At 37.5% G+C, this 17,485-nt stretch overlaps 1 protein-coding gene across 1 annotated transcript in view; it reads left to right on the top strand.

The window, feature by feature from the left end:
• ICOS (inducible T cell costimulator) overlaps positions 1-17,485 on the top strand; it is a 174,738-nt gene that overhangs the window by 73,779 nt on the left and 83,474 nt on the right. The window contains exon 2 of the mRNA XM_007935998.1: positions 16,862-17,200. Within this exon, the coding sequence (XP_007934189.1) occupies positions 16,862-17,200 (339 nt within the window). The remainder of the gene's footprint in view (positions 1-16,861; positions 17,201-17,485) is intronic.

Below are 17,485 nucleotides of genomic sequence, written 5' to 3'. Positions count from 1 at the left end.
CTTTCACATCTCTGCAGCAAATAGCATAAGATAGAAAAATGTCCAAATATATATATATATATATATATATATATATATATATATATATATATATAAAATTTATCTTGTGGGTATTTTTAGATCCTGTTGTTCCCAATAATTATTGATTTAGAGAAGTAGGGTGGTTCTGAAAAGAATAGATATCATCTCTTTAACTTATTTTCTTGGAACTAGAATGAAGTTAAACTTTTCCTCTGTCTTCCGAATCATCAACAATCCATAGATTAAGTGCTTTCACCCCATAAGCAATAATTCTGTTACCATCAAATTGATTCTGACTCATAGTGACCCTATAGGACAAAGTAGAACTGCCCTATAAGGTTTCCAAGGCTGCAACCCTTACAGAAGCAGACTGCTACATCTTTCTCTCATGGAGCAGCTGGTGCATTAGAACCTTTCTGGTAAGCAGCCGAGTGCTTAACCACTCTTCCACCAGGCCTCCTTCCATAAGCAATAATGCCTCCCATATAGTCGTTGACATCAATTAAGAGACGCCCTCTTGACTTGATGGTAAGTGTGACATAACATCAACCTCCACAAAACCCACTTCCTTTTCAGCAAATAGAAAACAACTGAGAGCATGAATCCTGTCAGCTTTGAACACTGAAGGAGGACATTGAAGCTGTTTCTGGCAAACATGGAGTCACATGTCTGGTATTTCTTTCTCTCCTGCTTCCTAGTTGAAGTACTAACAGGTAAGTGGCCTACTGAATATTTCTTATTAAGTTATAATTGATGTGAAGATTGAGAAAAATAAAAGGTAGAAACATTAAGCACCAAATAAAACCCATTCCTGTGAGCTGGTTCCGACTTATACCGATATTGTAGGACAGAGTAGAACAGCTTCATTTGGTTTTCAAGGGTAGCATCTGAGAGCTTTAATCACTGTGCCACCAAGGCTCTTAAGCACCAAATAGATTTTTTTTTTTTTGAGAGAGTAAGAATAATTAAAGAAGAACTCAAGCACGTGGCCAAGGGCCTTGTCTATGGCAGTGAGTTTGCATTGCTGCCTCTGATACTGCATTTTAAGGTGGAAAAAAAGGTTTTATCAGACCATTACATTTTAAAACTACTTCCCTGGAGTTACCTGTCAGTAGATAAAGTACAAGAGTGGCCTACTGTTCTCCAAGAAAGATGAAAGGCAAAATGACTTGTGTCAAGAGAATAAAAATGATGGGCTGGGAATATTTTCTGTGGAGAAAATAAAATGGAAGGGCTTTGAAAATAAGGATTTTAATTTCAGTCTTACCTGGATGTTCTGTTGTCTGCCACGCCCAAGCAGCCACAGAGTTTTTATTGACAACAAAGTATCAGGGTCCCTGCAAAAGATAAAGGAGAAATGAATGATGTAAAAACTCTCCCCAGTTCTGTAGATATTCAAGACAAAAAAAGATTCTGCAGTCCTTGATTCTTTCTCTGGGAAATAGACGTTGGTATTTATCAGACTCTGCATGAACAATTTAAATAATGCTACCTACAAATTAAAGTAATATGAGGTTTCTTTTACTTCTTACTTTGTACATTTTTTTATTGCTTTTATTTTCTCTTGAATTCTGAGCCATGTTCTTATGGCTAGAAAAGCAAAATAAAATGATATTAAACAAGGCAGTTCTATTACCACTAAAAGTAAACATAAAATATGTAGTAGGTATAATCCCACCTGGATATAAATTCTGTAGTGGTACAAAGAAATATATTTTACCTTTCTCTCCAACTTTTTTTTTTTTTTTAGTAAAAAGCAGAGTGATCAGATTATTAAGTTATAATTGATTTTGTTATAATTTGATTTTGTAGTGGCTGGAGGTGACTAATGTGTTCTTAGAGGAATAAGGAATGAGGAATTAGGGTCTTCTTGTAATAAGTCCAAATAACAGTTCTAAGCTACTGAAGTTACTTTCTTGACTATGCCTTTTCTACAACCTAAAGAAATCCATTAGCTTTACGAATGGCATGTAACAGTGTTTTTGAATTGATAGTCATTCATTCACTCATTCATTCAGTCATGACTTTCATGTAGGAGGAACTGAACTTACAATGTTCATCAAAACCAAGTCAGTTCCTACTCTCATGAAGCTAAATGAATGGTTGGGAGAGACATTAATGAAATCATCCCTGAAGTAATGATAATGACAGGCAAATCCCAGTTCTATGAGAGAATGTCACAAAAGACCTGAGTAGACTGAGTGTGTATGAGTGGGGAAGGGATTCAACCAAGGCTTTCCTGTGGAAGTGGCACTTGAGTTGAGATTTTAACAAGTAGGACTCAATGGGGAGAATGGCATGGATGTGGGGAAGAACAGTGCATGTCAAGGGAAGAGCAAGTACAAAGTATCTATGGCAGGAGTGAATGAGGTGAGGTCAAGGAACTGGAAGAAGGCAGATGTGCCTGAACACAGAGAGGAACAGTGTTGGTGTCATATAAGATGGAAAGGGAAGCAGAAGCCAGATCATTCAGATTGTCTGAGCCATGTCAAAGATTTTGTTTTTTCTTCCAAGGACAGTGAGAGAAGCCATAGAAGGGTTTGTTTGTACTGCTAAAAAGCATCCCAGTATGCCAAACCTGTTTATGGCTATGGTGGTACAGGAGATTCCTTTTGAGGAGATTTGAATTAGCATTGGGTTTATTTCTGTGAGATTATAGATACAGCATATAAATATATTGTTGTTCTAGAATATGACTCATCTTAGTCTTTAAATTAATGAAACCAGTGTTCATTCTCCTCACACAGAAAATGCCATGTGGCATGCCATTTTCCTTAATAGGCCTGAGAGGCTACATGGTAATACGTATGGTAATGATCATCATATTCAAAACGTCACCAAAATAGATTTCCCCAGCATTTTGGCTCAAAATACAAGAGCCAAAGTGAAGTAAAGTAAGAACTTGCTGGTTCTTTTCTTTACCCTATTTTTAATCCTCCCAGCTAGGTAGACTACCTCACAACTAGGTTCCATCCCACTGAAAAGAAGGTATTATTACCTTCCGTTAATGTTTGAAGAACCTCAGGAGAAGAAGAATGACACAGCAATTAGTGGCAGAACCAAGATTAGAACTCAAACGTGTCTGACTCCACCATCTGCATTCTTTACACAGCATGTAGAAGTAGCAGAAATATATGACATAAGTCTCAAAGGAGATAACTTTTCATCAGTTTTGTTATTTGAGTGGTGAGTAAGAAGGTTGGAAATCTTGGTGATTCTCAGTTTTCTACTGATTTCAATGTGAAGTTTAACAAAGTCTTGTTCTTTTAAATGATTCTGGAACAATGAGAGGCTCCTCATTATAAAAGGATCTGGGGAAAATGCGAACATCTAACTGCAATTTGAAGACACTCATTCCAGACCTTAGGCACAATGGGGGCCATGGGGGTGACTTGATGAATTCTGGTTTTGGATAGATGACCCTGGAAGCAGTGTGGAGAATGCCCCGAAGTGGGAATGGCTGATGTAAGATGAAGCTTGATAAACGGGTATGTTTCATGAGGATACTTCTCAGGTCTACTTTTAGCCTTACTTTGTAACCCAGGTGTTCTTGATTCTTGAATTTCCCCTCTCAGTGACAGCAGCCCTTTGGTGTCTCCTGTACCTACTTCTTCCTGAGAGCTAGGAGATTGAATAATTGTGTTGCTGAACTGACCATTGATTCCTTCCCAGCCTCTCAAAGACCCTGCCTAAATGTTGTCTCCTGGAAGTGGCTCCTGTCAGTATTTGTGCTGGAGTTTTAAAAATCCAAAATCTGTCTATCTTTTAATAAATGAATTCAGGCCATTCCTACTTAGCATGATAATCCTGTACTTGATTTCATCCCTCATTTTTTTTTTATTTCTTATCAAGTCTGCTCAGCTCCTGTGCTTTAGTTTCTGTGAAATGAGAGGCTTAGACTAGGCTATCAGACTAAGTGATTTAAGAATGTGGATTCTGTTAGATTGTCTCAGTTCAAATGATGGCGTCACCGTATGTTGACTTTATGACCTCGGGGAAGTTATTCCAGCCTCAGTTTCTTCATCTATAGATAGGATTATTAATAGAAAATCTGACTTTAAAGGCTGTTATGAGAATTAAATGATATATTGCATGTAAAGCATTTAACATAATACCCAATGTATAATAAGCACTCACTACTTACAAGTTGGGAGCTCTGGTAGCATAGTGCCTAAGGCACTTGACTGCTAACTAGAAGGCTGGTGGTTCAAACCCACCAGCCAGTCCTCAGAAGCAAGATGGGGCAATCTACTTCTGTAGTGATAATGCCTCGGAAACCCAAGGAGGGGTCGCTATGAGTCAGGGCCGACTCGACGGTACATAACAACAACAACAACTTACAAATTGTTACTATTATTATTTTATTTTTGCAGCCACTGAAAGCTTAGATATTTGTACCTATTATATCAGACCTATTGGATTTCATAAAATTGTCTGGGCATCATTCAGTTTGAGTCTTTGCCTTTAGATTGAAAAACAAATTTTCTCTAAGTTACAAGTAAACAGGATCTCTTGCTCTACTTTCTCACTCCTCTCCTAGGTCCATTATAAGGATATTTCCCAAGTGTGCTCAGCCTCCACCTTCTTCTATTCATTTATTTATTTAATATTATGAACTTCTAGCTTGTCCCAGTTCCTAGGATTATTTAGGCAACCATTGATGCAGTCCTTATCCTTGTATAGCTCCTGGTTAAATAAGTAAAATAGATAAAAAATAATTAGCGTCCAAGATAATATGTGTTATAAATATATTGGTGTAAACAAAGTATTTTTGAGAGCATAGCAATAGGAAACGTTGACTGGGGACCTCAGAGGAGATAGAAGAAGTGGCAGATGGAGGAAAAGTGAGATAGTCTACTCTATGGGAATGGAAATAACAATGAGAAAGGCCAAAAAGTTCAGTTGGAGTTGAACATATGGTCTGTAAGATTGTGAAAGAATTTTGTGTCTTGCCAAGGAATTTGATTTTTATCTCACGAGCAACAAGAAACTAATGGAGACTTTGAAAACAGGGAGTGAAATGCTTTTTAGAAATACAGTTTTGGGAGTAATATAGAGATGGACTGGGAGGGGAGAGACTGGTGTCGAAAAGGTCAGTTAGGGATCTGTTTCTACAGATGACAGAAGACAGGACAAGGGTCCGGACTGGTAATGGGAGTGGAGAAGAAGAACCAAATTCAAGAAATATCCATGAGCTAGAGTCAACTGAACTTGTTGACCAATCAGATGAAGAGTCAGAGAGAGGTAGAAATGAGAAAGACTTTGAGAGTCTTAGGAATGGACTAGTGATCTCCTTGGATTTGACAAGAGAATATTGAGTTCAGTTTGGAAATGGTAAACTTGATGTGTCAGGGGTTATCCAGATTCAAAGGCTGAAAGACATTGGAAATAAGAATCTGGAGCCAAGAGGAGGGGTGAACTGGAGATAAAGATGTAAGTTACCAGTATAGAGAGATGGTAGTTGGTACCATGACGTGAATAAGTTCACCAAGTAAGCACCCTGTCCCATGTCTGTCTGCCCAAACAGCTTTGCACACCAGCTAATGGATGGGAGCAGTATGGGCTTTCCTGGGTGTGGATAAAATTCTCCCTTCCCATCTGAGGAAGAGAGTTGAGTTCACTCAATCCGTGTGAGTTCCTTAGTAGGGCAATTTCAAATAAATCTCAATGGAATAAGCAACAAAGTAACTTGTTTGCAAATTAGTTACTCTATGACTATTGCTGCAGAGTTTCCTAACGTCTCTGGAATTTTTCCACTTTCACAAAGAAAATCCATTTTTACTGGAAGAAAGTCAGTATTTTACTTTAAAAAAAAAAAAAAATCATACATACTTAGAAAACCAAGGGTTGTTTTATCCCCCCTGTAGAGTTCCCTGTAGAGTAAAAATAATTCACATATTTAGAATGTGTGTGTATGTGTGCATGTGCACACAGACACTCTTTATAGCTTTCTTTTCTCCAAATGTTAAGGATTTGGATTGAATTGGGTTTATTTTACCTATCCTCCCACCTGACCCCAAATACTTCCTTAGATTATGGATATTTTGATTAGTAATGTAAATATAGGCAAGATGTATGTGTAAAATTCTACTAATCAGGAGTTCAAAAGTTACAGATTTTGAGAGGTGGGGAAAAAAAGTGGAAGAACGTATATTTTTAAAAAATGCCAGAATTTCTTACTAAAAGATTAAATGTAACTAACCCCTACTATACCCATCACAAAATTTAGAATTTTGCCTCTTGTATCACATTCGTATGCTGTGTTTAATTAAAGCTTATCATTGATTACAGAAAATGTGTTTAATAAGCACCATCAGTAATTGCAAACTCAGGAGATCTTATCTTCCTAAGATTCTGGGACCTTTGTAGAGGTTTGTGGTTAGAAGACTGAGTTAAGCAGAATAACATTACATTTCTAATCTGTCTTGTACCCCCTGCAGTGTGTGAATTTTCCTAATGTTTTCTCCAAAAGATTTTCAACTGGGGATAGTGTAACTTTTTACAAAGAGTCCCAGCTGGGTGAGTTCTACCAAGGCCATCTTATACCAAAGAAATAAAATGTAGGTATTAAAAGAATTAGCCTGCATATAAATTCTTCTGAACCATAGTGAAGTTCTCAGGTGAATGACCTTCTCTTCAAAGTTTTCCTTAACAGCCTCTAAAAAGAAGATGTAAATGCCCTTCTCCTTTAGAAAAAATTAAAAACCTAAAAAATCATCTGATATAAAAATTCTGGCTTTATCCTTTAAAACATTATCTCTGTTGATATCAACAGAAATATAAAAACCATAGTTATCAGCACTTAGTAGCCTTGAGCATCTGAGAAAATTGTACCCTCTTGGATATGGGACTCAATGTGATTAAACAGATATAGTAGCTATTCTCTGTTGGTTTTGGGTGTTGGTGAGTAGGTTTCAACTCATAGTGACCCCATGTGACAAAATAGAACTGCAAAGGGCTTGGCCTTTCTCCTGCAGAGCTTCTAGGTGGTTTGAACAGCCAACCTTTTAGTTAACAGCCCAGAGTTTAACTGTTATGTCACCGGGGCTCCTACTTGTTCTCTAGGGTGATTATGATCTAAAAATGCCAGTAAAAAGTAAACAAATATGGATAACAAAACAAAAATTAATCTTTAATATTAAAATTTTAAGGCTCAACATCAGCATTCCAAAGGAATATTTTCTACTTGTGTTTTTAGCAGTATATCAAGTGCTAAAAGATATAGCATTGTGTCTATATTGCAAATTACTAATATGCTATGGTTATGAAACATCTGGGTGTATTAAAACAATCATTGGTCTGGGGGCTTCTGTTCTGGCCTTACATTGACCAAATTTAATGGCTTTTAGGGGATCCAAATAATCAACCAGTCTTAAACCTGTCATCCCTGCTATAGACATAGAAGAATCAAGAGAATAATCAACCATCTAAGTAAGTGTTTATGAAGTTGGTGGGTATTTTCAGGCAAAGAACTTTTTCTTTCAAACTTACAAAGATATTTCTCATTAGAATCTGACTCACCACTTTGAATGACTGAATGACACATGAATGACTGAATATCTGCATGTATTGTTTCTCAAAGAAAAGCAACATGGTGTCACTAACCTGGGATCATGTCCTTCCTATAAGCTGGGCAAGAAACTCACTTTTCTGGCTCTAGTTTAACTTGATAAATGTAAACAAAAAATATGAAATGAAGGTTCTGACTTGATTAATTATACTCAATTACATTCTATATTCTATGCTTGATCTTTCCTGATTTATAACTTGACAGAGATCTACACACTCATTTGTTATCCATCCATCCAACAAATATTTATTGAGATTTACTTCATGCCATGTACTATTCGAGGCACTGGGGATAAATCGGTGAATAAGAACAACAAGGTCCCTAGTTTTTAAAGTCTACATTGGAGTAGATAGCCAAGAAATAAAAAAAAGTAAATCAAATATGCCAGACAATTTTAGACTGTGAAAAACACTTTATATCAGGGTAATATGATAGAAAATGAATTGGGGGTTGTACTCTGGACTGGGTAGCCAGTGGTTGTTGAGGAAGTGTCATTACTCTTGAATGATTTGAAAGAAGTAACCATATGAAGGTCAGAGAGAAGAATTTTCCAGGGATAGAAACAGCAAATTCAGTGCCCTGGAAATAAGCTTCATGCATTTGAGGAATAGAGTGTGATTGTAGCATTGAACAAGTGTGTGGGTCATGTAGGTCCTGGGAAGCTAGGGTAGTGGGTTAGATTTTATTTTAAGTGAGATGGGAAGGCCTGGAGATTTTTAAAAACAGGGCAGTGGCTGGAGAAGTTATAGTAGAGATGGAGGAGAAGTAGATTCTGCTGGACATAAAAAGGAGGCACAGAAATTAGGTCTCCCTCCTGGGGGCAGTTATTAGCAATCATTTTGTGAGACTCAGACTGCAGTGACCCCTGTCCAGCTTCGTACGGTTGTTTACTTCTGTCCCACTCTCCTTGGTTGGTGCTAATGACACTTCAGTCATGGACTGGACCAAAACTATGTCATCTAAGAATCTGTGTGACCTTAGACAAATATTTAACCTGCCTGGGCCTTCAGTTGTCTGTTCATAAAGATGTTTGAATTGCTATCTTGTTTCTAAGTTCATCAGATCCAACTATCTGTGATGCTGAGCAGAGATTTAGTCGTATTGCAGAAAACATGAGTGTGAAAGTGGTTGTGTTTATGAGATACTTAAAACATGGAGAGTGTTTATGAGAATTTATGATACTGGGGATACAGATGGTGTGTTAGGGAGAATGAGTAGCATATCAAAGATAGTGTGAAAGAAGATATTTTGGAAGAGGATTTTATATTTAGCAGCTGTGTGTGAGGAAAATGTAAACAAGAGAGAAAGGAAAGGAGAGTAAGTAGAGATTGTTAAGGGTCACACATTTGTAACAACAGTTATGGCAGGTAAACTGATCAAACAGATTTGACCAATCAAAACCAAATCTAACTTATCAAAGCAGGCATTTGCTATAAAAATTGATAGTATCTACACAGATCCTGTTCAACAAAGAAAAGAGAAACCAATTGACAGAGATACAGAAGCTAATCCTAGAGCACTGAGCTTTGAAAAGTATACAGAAGTGGATTAGGCACCAACTAGTGGAAAAACCTGAATGAAAACAGTGAGTACAGAGATGGTCAGAGCTGCAGACTGTCAGCTACTCTGATGAGACCAGCAGCCCGAATATTTCCAAATGGTGTTGGGACATGAGAATTGACCTAAAGATCAGCCCTGGTCACCAAGGCAGGGCCGCAGGGATGACTCCGCTAGTGGCCTATGACTTTGAAGGGAAATAGCAAGGAGGGAGATAACCTGAGCTGTGGAATTTTGGCTGTCTAGAGGGTGCAGCCATTTTTATTGTTTACAAGCAGTGGCCATTTTGGATATTTAAAGTGACTGAGGTTGCAGCCATTTTGAATGTTTACAAGAGGTGGCCATATTGGATTTTAAAGTGATGGCATTCTCATTCAGATTCCAGGGACCTAAGAATAGGCTCCATTTGCCAAGGACAGCAGAGATATATGAGAGGCTGACAATAGGAAAGAAGACAGGTGGTGAGAGTATAAGTGCTGCCAACTAGTGACTAGAAGAGCACAGTACCTTGCTTACATAGATAACATCCAAACAAAACAAAGAAAATGAAAATTTTGGGCAAGTCACTCCAACATACAATCATCAATTAAATAGAAACAAAAAAATATCACAATGCCTCAGAGACAACAGAGTATCACAGTCCACACAAAGAAGCAAGATGAAGCAGGAGTAACCAGGGACCAGGATACAGACCCAAAACACATCCCTGAGGAAGAAGCAGCATTGGAATTCCCTGATAATGAATTCAGAAGAATTATATTTAGGTACCATCAACAGATTGAGAGACAGATCAAGGAAAATACTGACAAAATTGAGGAAAACACAGAAAACCCTAGAACAATTTCAAAGGATAATACAAACACAAAATGACAAAGTAAATGAGAAATTAGAAATGATACAAAATCTACAGATAGAAATCCAGAAGATTAATACTGAATTTTCAAAAATAGATAACACATTGAATGGGCAAAGAAGTAGAATTGAATCAATGAAAGACAGAATTAGTGAGATTGAAGACAAACACTTCAATACTTCTTTGGAAATGGAGCAATAGAAAAACAATCAAAACAAAATGAAGAAAGTGTAAGGATCATGTGGAATACCATCAAAAGGAATAACCTATGTGGAATCGAAATTCCAAAAAAGGAAGAGACCAATAAAACTGCAGAGAAAATTGTCAAAGATTAGTTGGAAGAAAATTTCCCTGGTATGATGAAAGATGAGAATTATCCATTCAAGAAGTGCAAGAAGACAAGGGGATGGTATATATAAAACCCTGAAAGAAAAAAATTTACAAACGAGAATTACATATGCAGCAAGAGTGTCCCTCAAATATAATGGTGAAATTAGGACATTTCCAGATAAGCAGAAATTAAGAGAATTTGTTAAAACCAGACCAATCTTACAAGAGATGCTAAAGGGAGTCCTTTGACAGAGAACCAATGACAGCAAGCAACAGCCCACCATTAACATGCATGATGACATAACCCAGAACCAACCCAGTTACAGAAATATCCAAAGTGAATGAGCCTATGGGATTGCAAACAGGGAACCAGAGCCATCAATTGACAAATGAGGACAACTATAAACCAAAAAGAGGGAAAAAATTGTGTAGTTACAGAACTTCTAAATGGTCAGGAAGTCAAGACAACTGCAAGATGGAATGGATTGTTCCAAACTTGGGAAGAAAATTATAAATCACAGGGTAACCTCAAAGAAAAATGATAAACCTTCACATCAAAATTAAAAAGAGGACCAGCACAAATATTTAGCAAATACTAAAATAATAGCAATGAAGGAGGTGATAACACAATTCATAAACAAAATGAGCTCAGCATAGATTATATGGAACAAAGAATTCAGGATCACCATGAAAAAGCACATAACAAAATGACAGCAACAAATTCATACTTGTCGGTAACTACATATCTGACAAGGGACTTATCTCTAAGTTTGTAGAGAACTCCAACACCTCAACAACAGAAAGATTAGCAATCCATTTGGAGAATGGGCAGAAGACATGAGTAGACACTTCACCAGGAAGGATATTCAGGTGGCCAGCAAATGTATGAAGAAATGTTCACAATCATTAGCCATCAGAGAGATGCAAATCAAAATGGCAGTGAGATACTATCTCATCCCAGCACTAATGGCAAAGTTTGGCAAGACAGAGAATGGCAAGTGCTAGAGAGGATGTGGAGACATTGGGACTCTCATGCACTGCTAGTGGGACTGTAAAATGATGCAGCCACTGTGGAAAGCAGTGTGGTGATTCCTTAAAGGGCTGGAATTGGAAACACCATTTGACCCAGCAATCCCATTGCTAGGTATATGTCCTGGAGAGATGAGAGCTGGGACAAGAACAGATGTATGCACACCCATGTTCATTGCAGCACAATTTGCAGTGGCAGAAAGATGGAAACAGCCTATGTGCCCATCAACAGAAGAATGGATAACCAAACTATGATACATAAACACAATGGAATACTATGCAACACTGAAGAATAGTGCAGAATCTGCAAAACACTGCATAACATGTAGAACTTGGAGTCCATTATGCTGAGTAAAATGAGTCAATCATGGAAGGACAAGTATAGTGTTGGTTCATTATTGTAGAAAGTCAGGGAGGTGTTTATATATGGAAGGAAACTTTCTTTGTTGGTTGCCAGGGGTGGGAGGGGAGGGGAGGGAACACTGTAAAGAAAAAGGGATGCATTGACCCATGTCACTTTAGTTTTGTGTGTTTCACTGTACATAAATTATATTTCAATAAAATGCATTTTTTAAAAATTGATAGCATCAAACTAGAACTCCTTCCTGAATATTAGACTTGGAGATAGGAAAATCCAGGGAGGGTAGAGAAAATACATTAGCTGCTTCTGCCATTATAAGCAATGAATATATTCAGATTTTCCTTGTTTGTCCATTAAATTCTTTAATTGTAGTTATAAGGGATGATCTCCTTTTGGCACTATTTTTCAAATGCCATTAAAGACTAAGGAGAATTTTTGACTGAGTATATAAGTACATCTGTTCAATGGGTGCCAAAGCAATTATGAAGCACTGACCAAATGCCGTACCTTGTTCTTTTAGCTGAAAGCATTCAGATTGCAGACTTAGAGTTGCCAATAGTTTTCCGGATGGAAAGGTTAAACATTGGATACGTGGCAACCTGGATAAGACCTCTCATTACCACATTTAATAATAAGAAGTCACCTACACAGTTCTTAAGGAGCCCTGGTGGTGCAATGGTTAAAGTGCTTGGCTGCTAACTGACAGGTGAATGTTCGAACCCACCAGATGCTCTGTGGGAGAAAAGACCTAGGAACCTGCTTCCGTAAAGATTACAGTCTAGCAAACCCTATGGGCAGTCCTGCTCTGTCCCATAGGGTCACTAGGCATTAGAATCAGCTCGACAGCACCCAACAACAATACATTTCTTAGGTTAAAAATGATAAAATGAATAATTAACAGTGTCCGATGGAAGTGACAATTTGGAATCCCCAGATGTCAATGGCATGTGTGATGGTTATGTTTGTGTGTCATCTTGGCTGGACCTGATTGAGTGGCTGGGCAGCTAGTGGTAGTTATTCCCCATGATGACACTGGTAATCAGCTGCATGGTGGGATCCACCACAAGCAGCTGCGTAGCTGCCTTGGGAATGTAGTCTGCTTCCTGTATTTAAGGAGAAGCCTTGGAAATGCTCTCTAGCCTATGGCACACTTGAGCCCTGTATGTAGCCGTGTCTTCGCTCAGCAGCCTGCTATGCTCTGCCAACCTTGGGACTTACAATGGACTTAAGTTAATGGCCTGCCGTGTGCTTTGGTAACATTGGGGCTGTGCCTTTTTACTTGTCAACCTTCGGGCTTCTCAGCCTCAGCAGTCAGCAGCTGTCTGAGTGAAGAAATGCCTCTAGCTCCAGTGGGCTGGGAGCAGGAGACAGAGTTGGACCCCAAGGTTAAGGGGCTTTCACCCAGCCTCTAGAGCCTGGCACTTTGAACTTGGACTTAAAGCCTCCAAATTGTAAGAATAAACTCCTGTTTGTTAAGGCCATCCCATTTGTGGTATATTTCTGTCAGAGCGACACTAGATAACCAGAACAGCATGTAATCTTGACACTGTCATTCAAGAGAAGCTGAAACACTATCTTTCTAGATATATATATATAAAAAAAAAACACTTTGTCAAACAAGCAAGATAGTCTCATTCATTTTCATCTCTCCTGACTCCTAGGATTAACCCATTAAGATAGTGACACAGAGAACAGATTATGGGAACATAGCTTCCCCTTTGGAGGATTCATCTGATAGCAAAGTATTAACCCTTTCAGTTGTTTGTAGTTTTATCTTAATGTGTTCTGAGCCTGAATCCATAGAAAGTGGAAAGAACTATAAGACCTTTTTTGATCTCATTTGCTTATTTCAAAGATGAGGAGGCTTAGGTTCAGGACACTCTAGTCACAGAGCCCTACTGGTGGCAAAGACAGAATTTGCCTCCAGTTTCTTAGGGAACCACCACATTGCACTTCCACCTCACTGCGCTGTCTACCATTTCAGTTTGTCTCATACTGGTTTATAAGCCAAAGTGTGGGCATAAAAGAAGAAAATGTTGCTGACAAAAATCATGTTCAAAAATAGAAACAGTGCATCTACATCTGTGTGTGCAGATAGTGACCACAGACACTTTTGCTCCAAGATCTCTTTGCGGTTTACTTGTTGCCACTCTGGTCTCTGGAAAATTTGCTGTGAATATTTCTAAAAGAACAGAGAACCAGCTGTCTGGTTTTATTTCTGCAGTAAAAGCAGTAGAGACACATAAGCATAAAACGATGGTAGTGGAACACAATTTACTCTCAGACAAATAAGTGCACAAACGAGATACCCTTTGTTTTAATCTAATGTAGACGGCACCGACTCTCACATCAGCTCTTTTTGCCTTGCTTTTTGCTTACATTGTTCCATTTATTTTTTAAATAAAGCAAGCATTATTGGCCTTCTGTATACTTTTAAATATTATTGTAGAAGAAAAAGAAGACAGAAGAAAAAGCAAATGAAACAAAAATGCACCATTTAATAAATGATTATAAATTGTATCAACCACCATTACACTCATCACAGATCAAGAAATAAAGTGATGTGTTATTACAATTTTGTCTTCTATTTCTTTAAACACAGGAAGTTTAATTGCTTCATTTTGAGGATCTAATAATTCAAATATATAAATTCTGGTTTTGTTCCTATTGTTGCCTTGTTTTCTTATGTATTTGGATATTTGATAATGTGCCTGGCATTGTATTTAAATATTATCATGGGAATTATTTGAGGAGTATGATATAATCTTTTCTTCCAGAAATAGGTTGTATTTTTACTTTTAAAAGCCTAAGGATAATAAAGTCCAAAATAATCTTAAACAAACTTCAAGAATTGCGATTTCCTAGACTATCCAAGTTGTTTAAAGATGAGCTGTAATCTGAATGAGGGCTAGTTTACTTCTGGTTTACCTGTACTCCAAGAAGGTAACTCTTTGGAATCTCAACTTACTGACAAGAGGGCCTCCTATCAGATTCCTTACTTTAAGACTCTGAGAGTTGAGATATCAAATCAAAAGTCTGAATTTTGGAGATAGTTCTCAGAGTAAAAGCAGTGTCCAAGCTCTGCTCATCCTTCTAAGCTCTGGTTCCCTCTTCAAATTTAACCTGGTAATTTGGCATTTTGTTCAGCATTTGTTTGTTGTCAGTGTGGGAATTAGTTTAAATAATGTAGACTGCCATAACTGGAAACAGGAACACTTGTCTTGATATTATAAGATCAGATCCCCAAGTTGCAAATTTATCTCCTAGTAATATGAAGTATATAAATTAAAGTCTAAATGTATTCAGAAAAATAAATATGAGTTATGAATTATAAATAAAATAAAAGCAACTAGTACAAATGGAAGGAGCTCTGGTAGCATAGTGCCTAAGGCACTTGACTATTAACCAGAAGGCTGGCGGTTCAAACCCACCAGCTGCTCCTCGAAAGGAAGATGGGGCAATCTACTTCCATAGTAATACTGCCTTGGAAACCCAAGGAGGGGTCGCTATGAGTCGGGTCCTACTTGATGGCACATAACAGCAACTATAACAGTACAAATGGAATCGTGGCAAATGGACCCCTTTGCATATTGCTTGTCCTAGTATAAATTGGTCATGCTTTCAGAAAGAAATACTGAAATGCAGAGAGTTATAATATTTAACCATCTGGCCAAATTTCATAATATTTACCTAAAAACTAAATGCTGAAAATGAAACCAATATTCAACATTAGTGGACTGCTTTAACCACTTACGAAAGATCAGCATTATGGTATATTATATGGCCATAAAAAGGATAATTATGATGACTGTGTAAAAACAAGGCTTATGATACAACATTTAATGACAATAACATGTTTCCTATATAAAACAAGTATAGATCTTAAAGATAAGGAGCAAAAATATGAAAATAGAATTTCTATTTTACTGGAGGACTGGGTATTCTTTTCCTTTATTCTTTACACTGGGTATGTAGTCTTCTCAAGTATAAAGACAAAGATTCCAAAACTTAGGTAAAAAACTGTCACAGTAATAATGTCTCCCCAATTTCGAGATGGAGATTTTGTCATATTAAAAAATAAAAAGAAAGAGTAATTTGAATGTATTTAATTAATTCAGGCTCTGTCTCCAGGCCAAAGCCATGTTAGTTTCTTCCTTCTGTGGTTCCCAACCACAAACACAACCTTAGCTTCCTATAAGTTTACAGCTTATTAGAAAGTGAAATGAAATGAAAAGCCCACAAAAATCGGGGGTCTTACTTTTATTGTCAAGCCTCAAATCAGTGAATGGGGTTCAGAGAAGACAGAGAATGAGGTTCAGCAGTGGTGAGTCTGCTCTTCTTCTCTCCAGCGCATGTTGAGGGGGTAATATAAATACATGTTTACACACAATCATTCATTTTTAGTTTAAGCTACGTGATACCTTTAAAAGCTTTTTTCCTCTATACTACTTTCTTTTCCTAAATATCCCATTCTTTGACTCATCCTTCAATCTTAAGTTCAGATTTCTCAAAGTGGGATTTTTCTGACCCCCCGTCAAAGGTGTAACTAATTCCAACCCTACTACCTTGATTTGCGGTAGACTCTGTTATTTACATTTCTAGCTTGACTTTTAATGAAATACTACATATTGATTTTTTTTTTTTTTTTTTTTAACTATCCTCAAATATAGAAGCTCCCAAAGGGCAGGGACCATATGTGTTTGATTCATACTATACCCATGTATTATTTAATATATATGCATATATGATAAGCAAATTTCTGGTTAGATTTTGCTAGGGCACACTCTCATCTTTTGCCATATCCTTTCTTTTTGGAAATGAAGTTCTTCTATTTTGAGGCAGTAGAGGTATTGTATTAAGAAAGCTCTGGTGATGTAGTGACTAAGGGATATGACTGCTAACCAGAAGGTTGGTGGTTCAAACCCACCAACTACTCTGTGGAAGGAAGACTGGGCAACCTACTTCTGCAAAGATTCACCTCCTTGGAAACCCACTGGGTGTGGTGATGAGTTGGAGTTGACTCGATAGCATTGAGTTTGGTTTGGTACGAAGAGAAGTTGCCTTTATATTCAAATATAATTATTATGACAATATCTTCTTAAAATATCTCTTTTGCTTTGTTTTCTTTCTTTTTGTCCAGGAAAAGTCAATGATTCTGCCAAGCCTGAGCTGTTCACATTTCACAATGGTGGTGTACGAATTCTGTGCAAACACCCTGAGACTATCCAGCAATTTAAAATGCAGTTGCTGAAAGGGAGGCAAATACTCTGTGAGCTCACCAAAACAAAGGAAAGCGGAAACAGGGTGTCCACCATTAAGAATACGGAGTTCTGTCACTCTCAGTTATCCAATAATAGCGTCTCTTTCTTTCTACACAACTTGGACACTTCTCATGCCAGCTATTACTTCTGCCAGCTAATGATTTTTGATCCTCCTCCTTATCATGTAGAGACTTATGGAGAATATTTGCATGTTTATGGTAAGGCATCGCTTCAATCTTCCTGGCTTGAGAGTACATACACATTTTGACAACTTTTCTCACTAATGGAAATAGTGAAACAAATAAACATCTTTGATGTTGGAGTTCATTTGGGTGCAGTTAAAAGCAATCATTTCTGATGTAACTATGCAAGGGATAATTTATAATAATTATTTTTAGGTAAATAATATATAGTTTAGGAGCTCTGGTAGCATAGTGCCTAAGGCACTTGACTGCTAACCAGAAGGCTGGTGGTTCAAACCCACCAGCCACTCCTCGGAAGGA

Source organism: Orycteropus afer, unplaced genomic scaffold, assembly GCF_000298275.1.
Source record: "Orycteropus afer afer isolate SDZICR_OR568_19922 unplaced genomic scaffold, OryAfe1.0 scaffold00002, whole genome shotgun sequence".
NCBI lineage: Eukaryota > Metazoa > Chordata > Mammalia > Tubulidentata > Orycteropodidae > Orycteropus > Orycteropus afer.
Note: the sequence above shows the minus strand (reverse complement) of the source record. Positions and strands in the feature narration are given on the sequence as shown.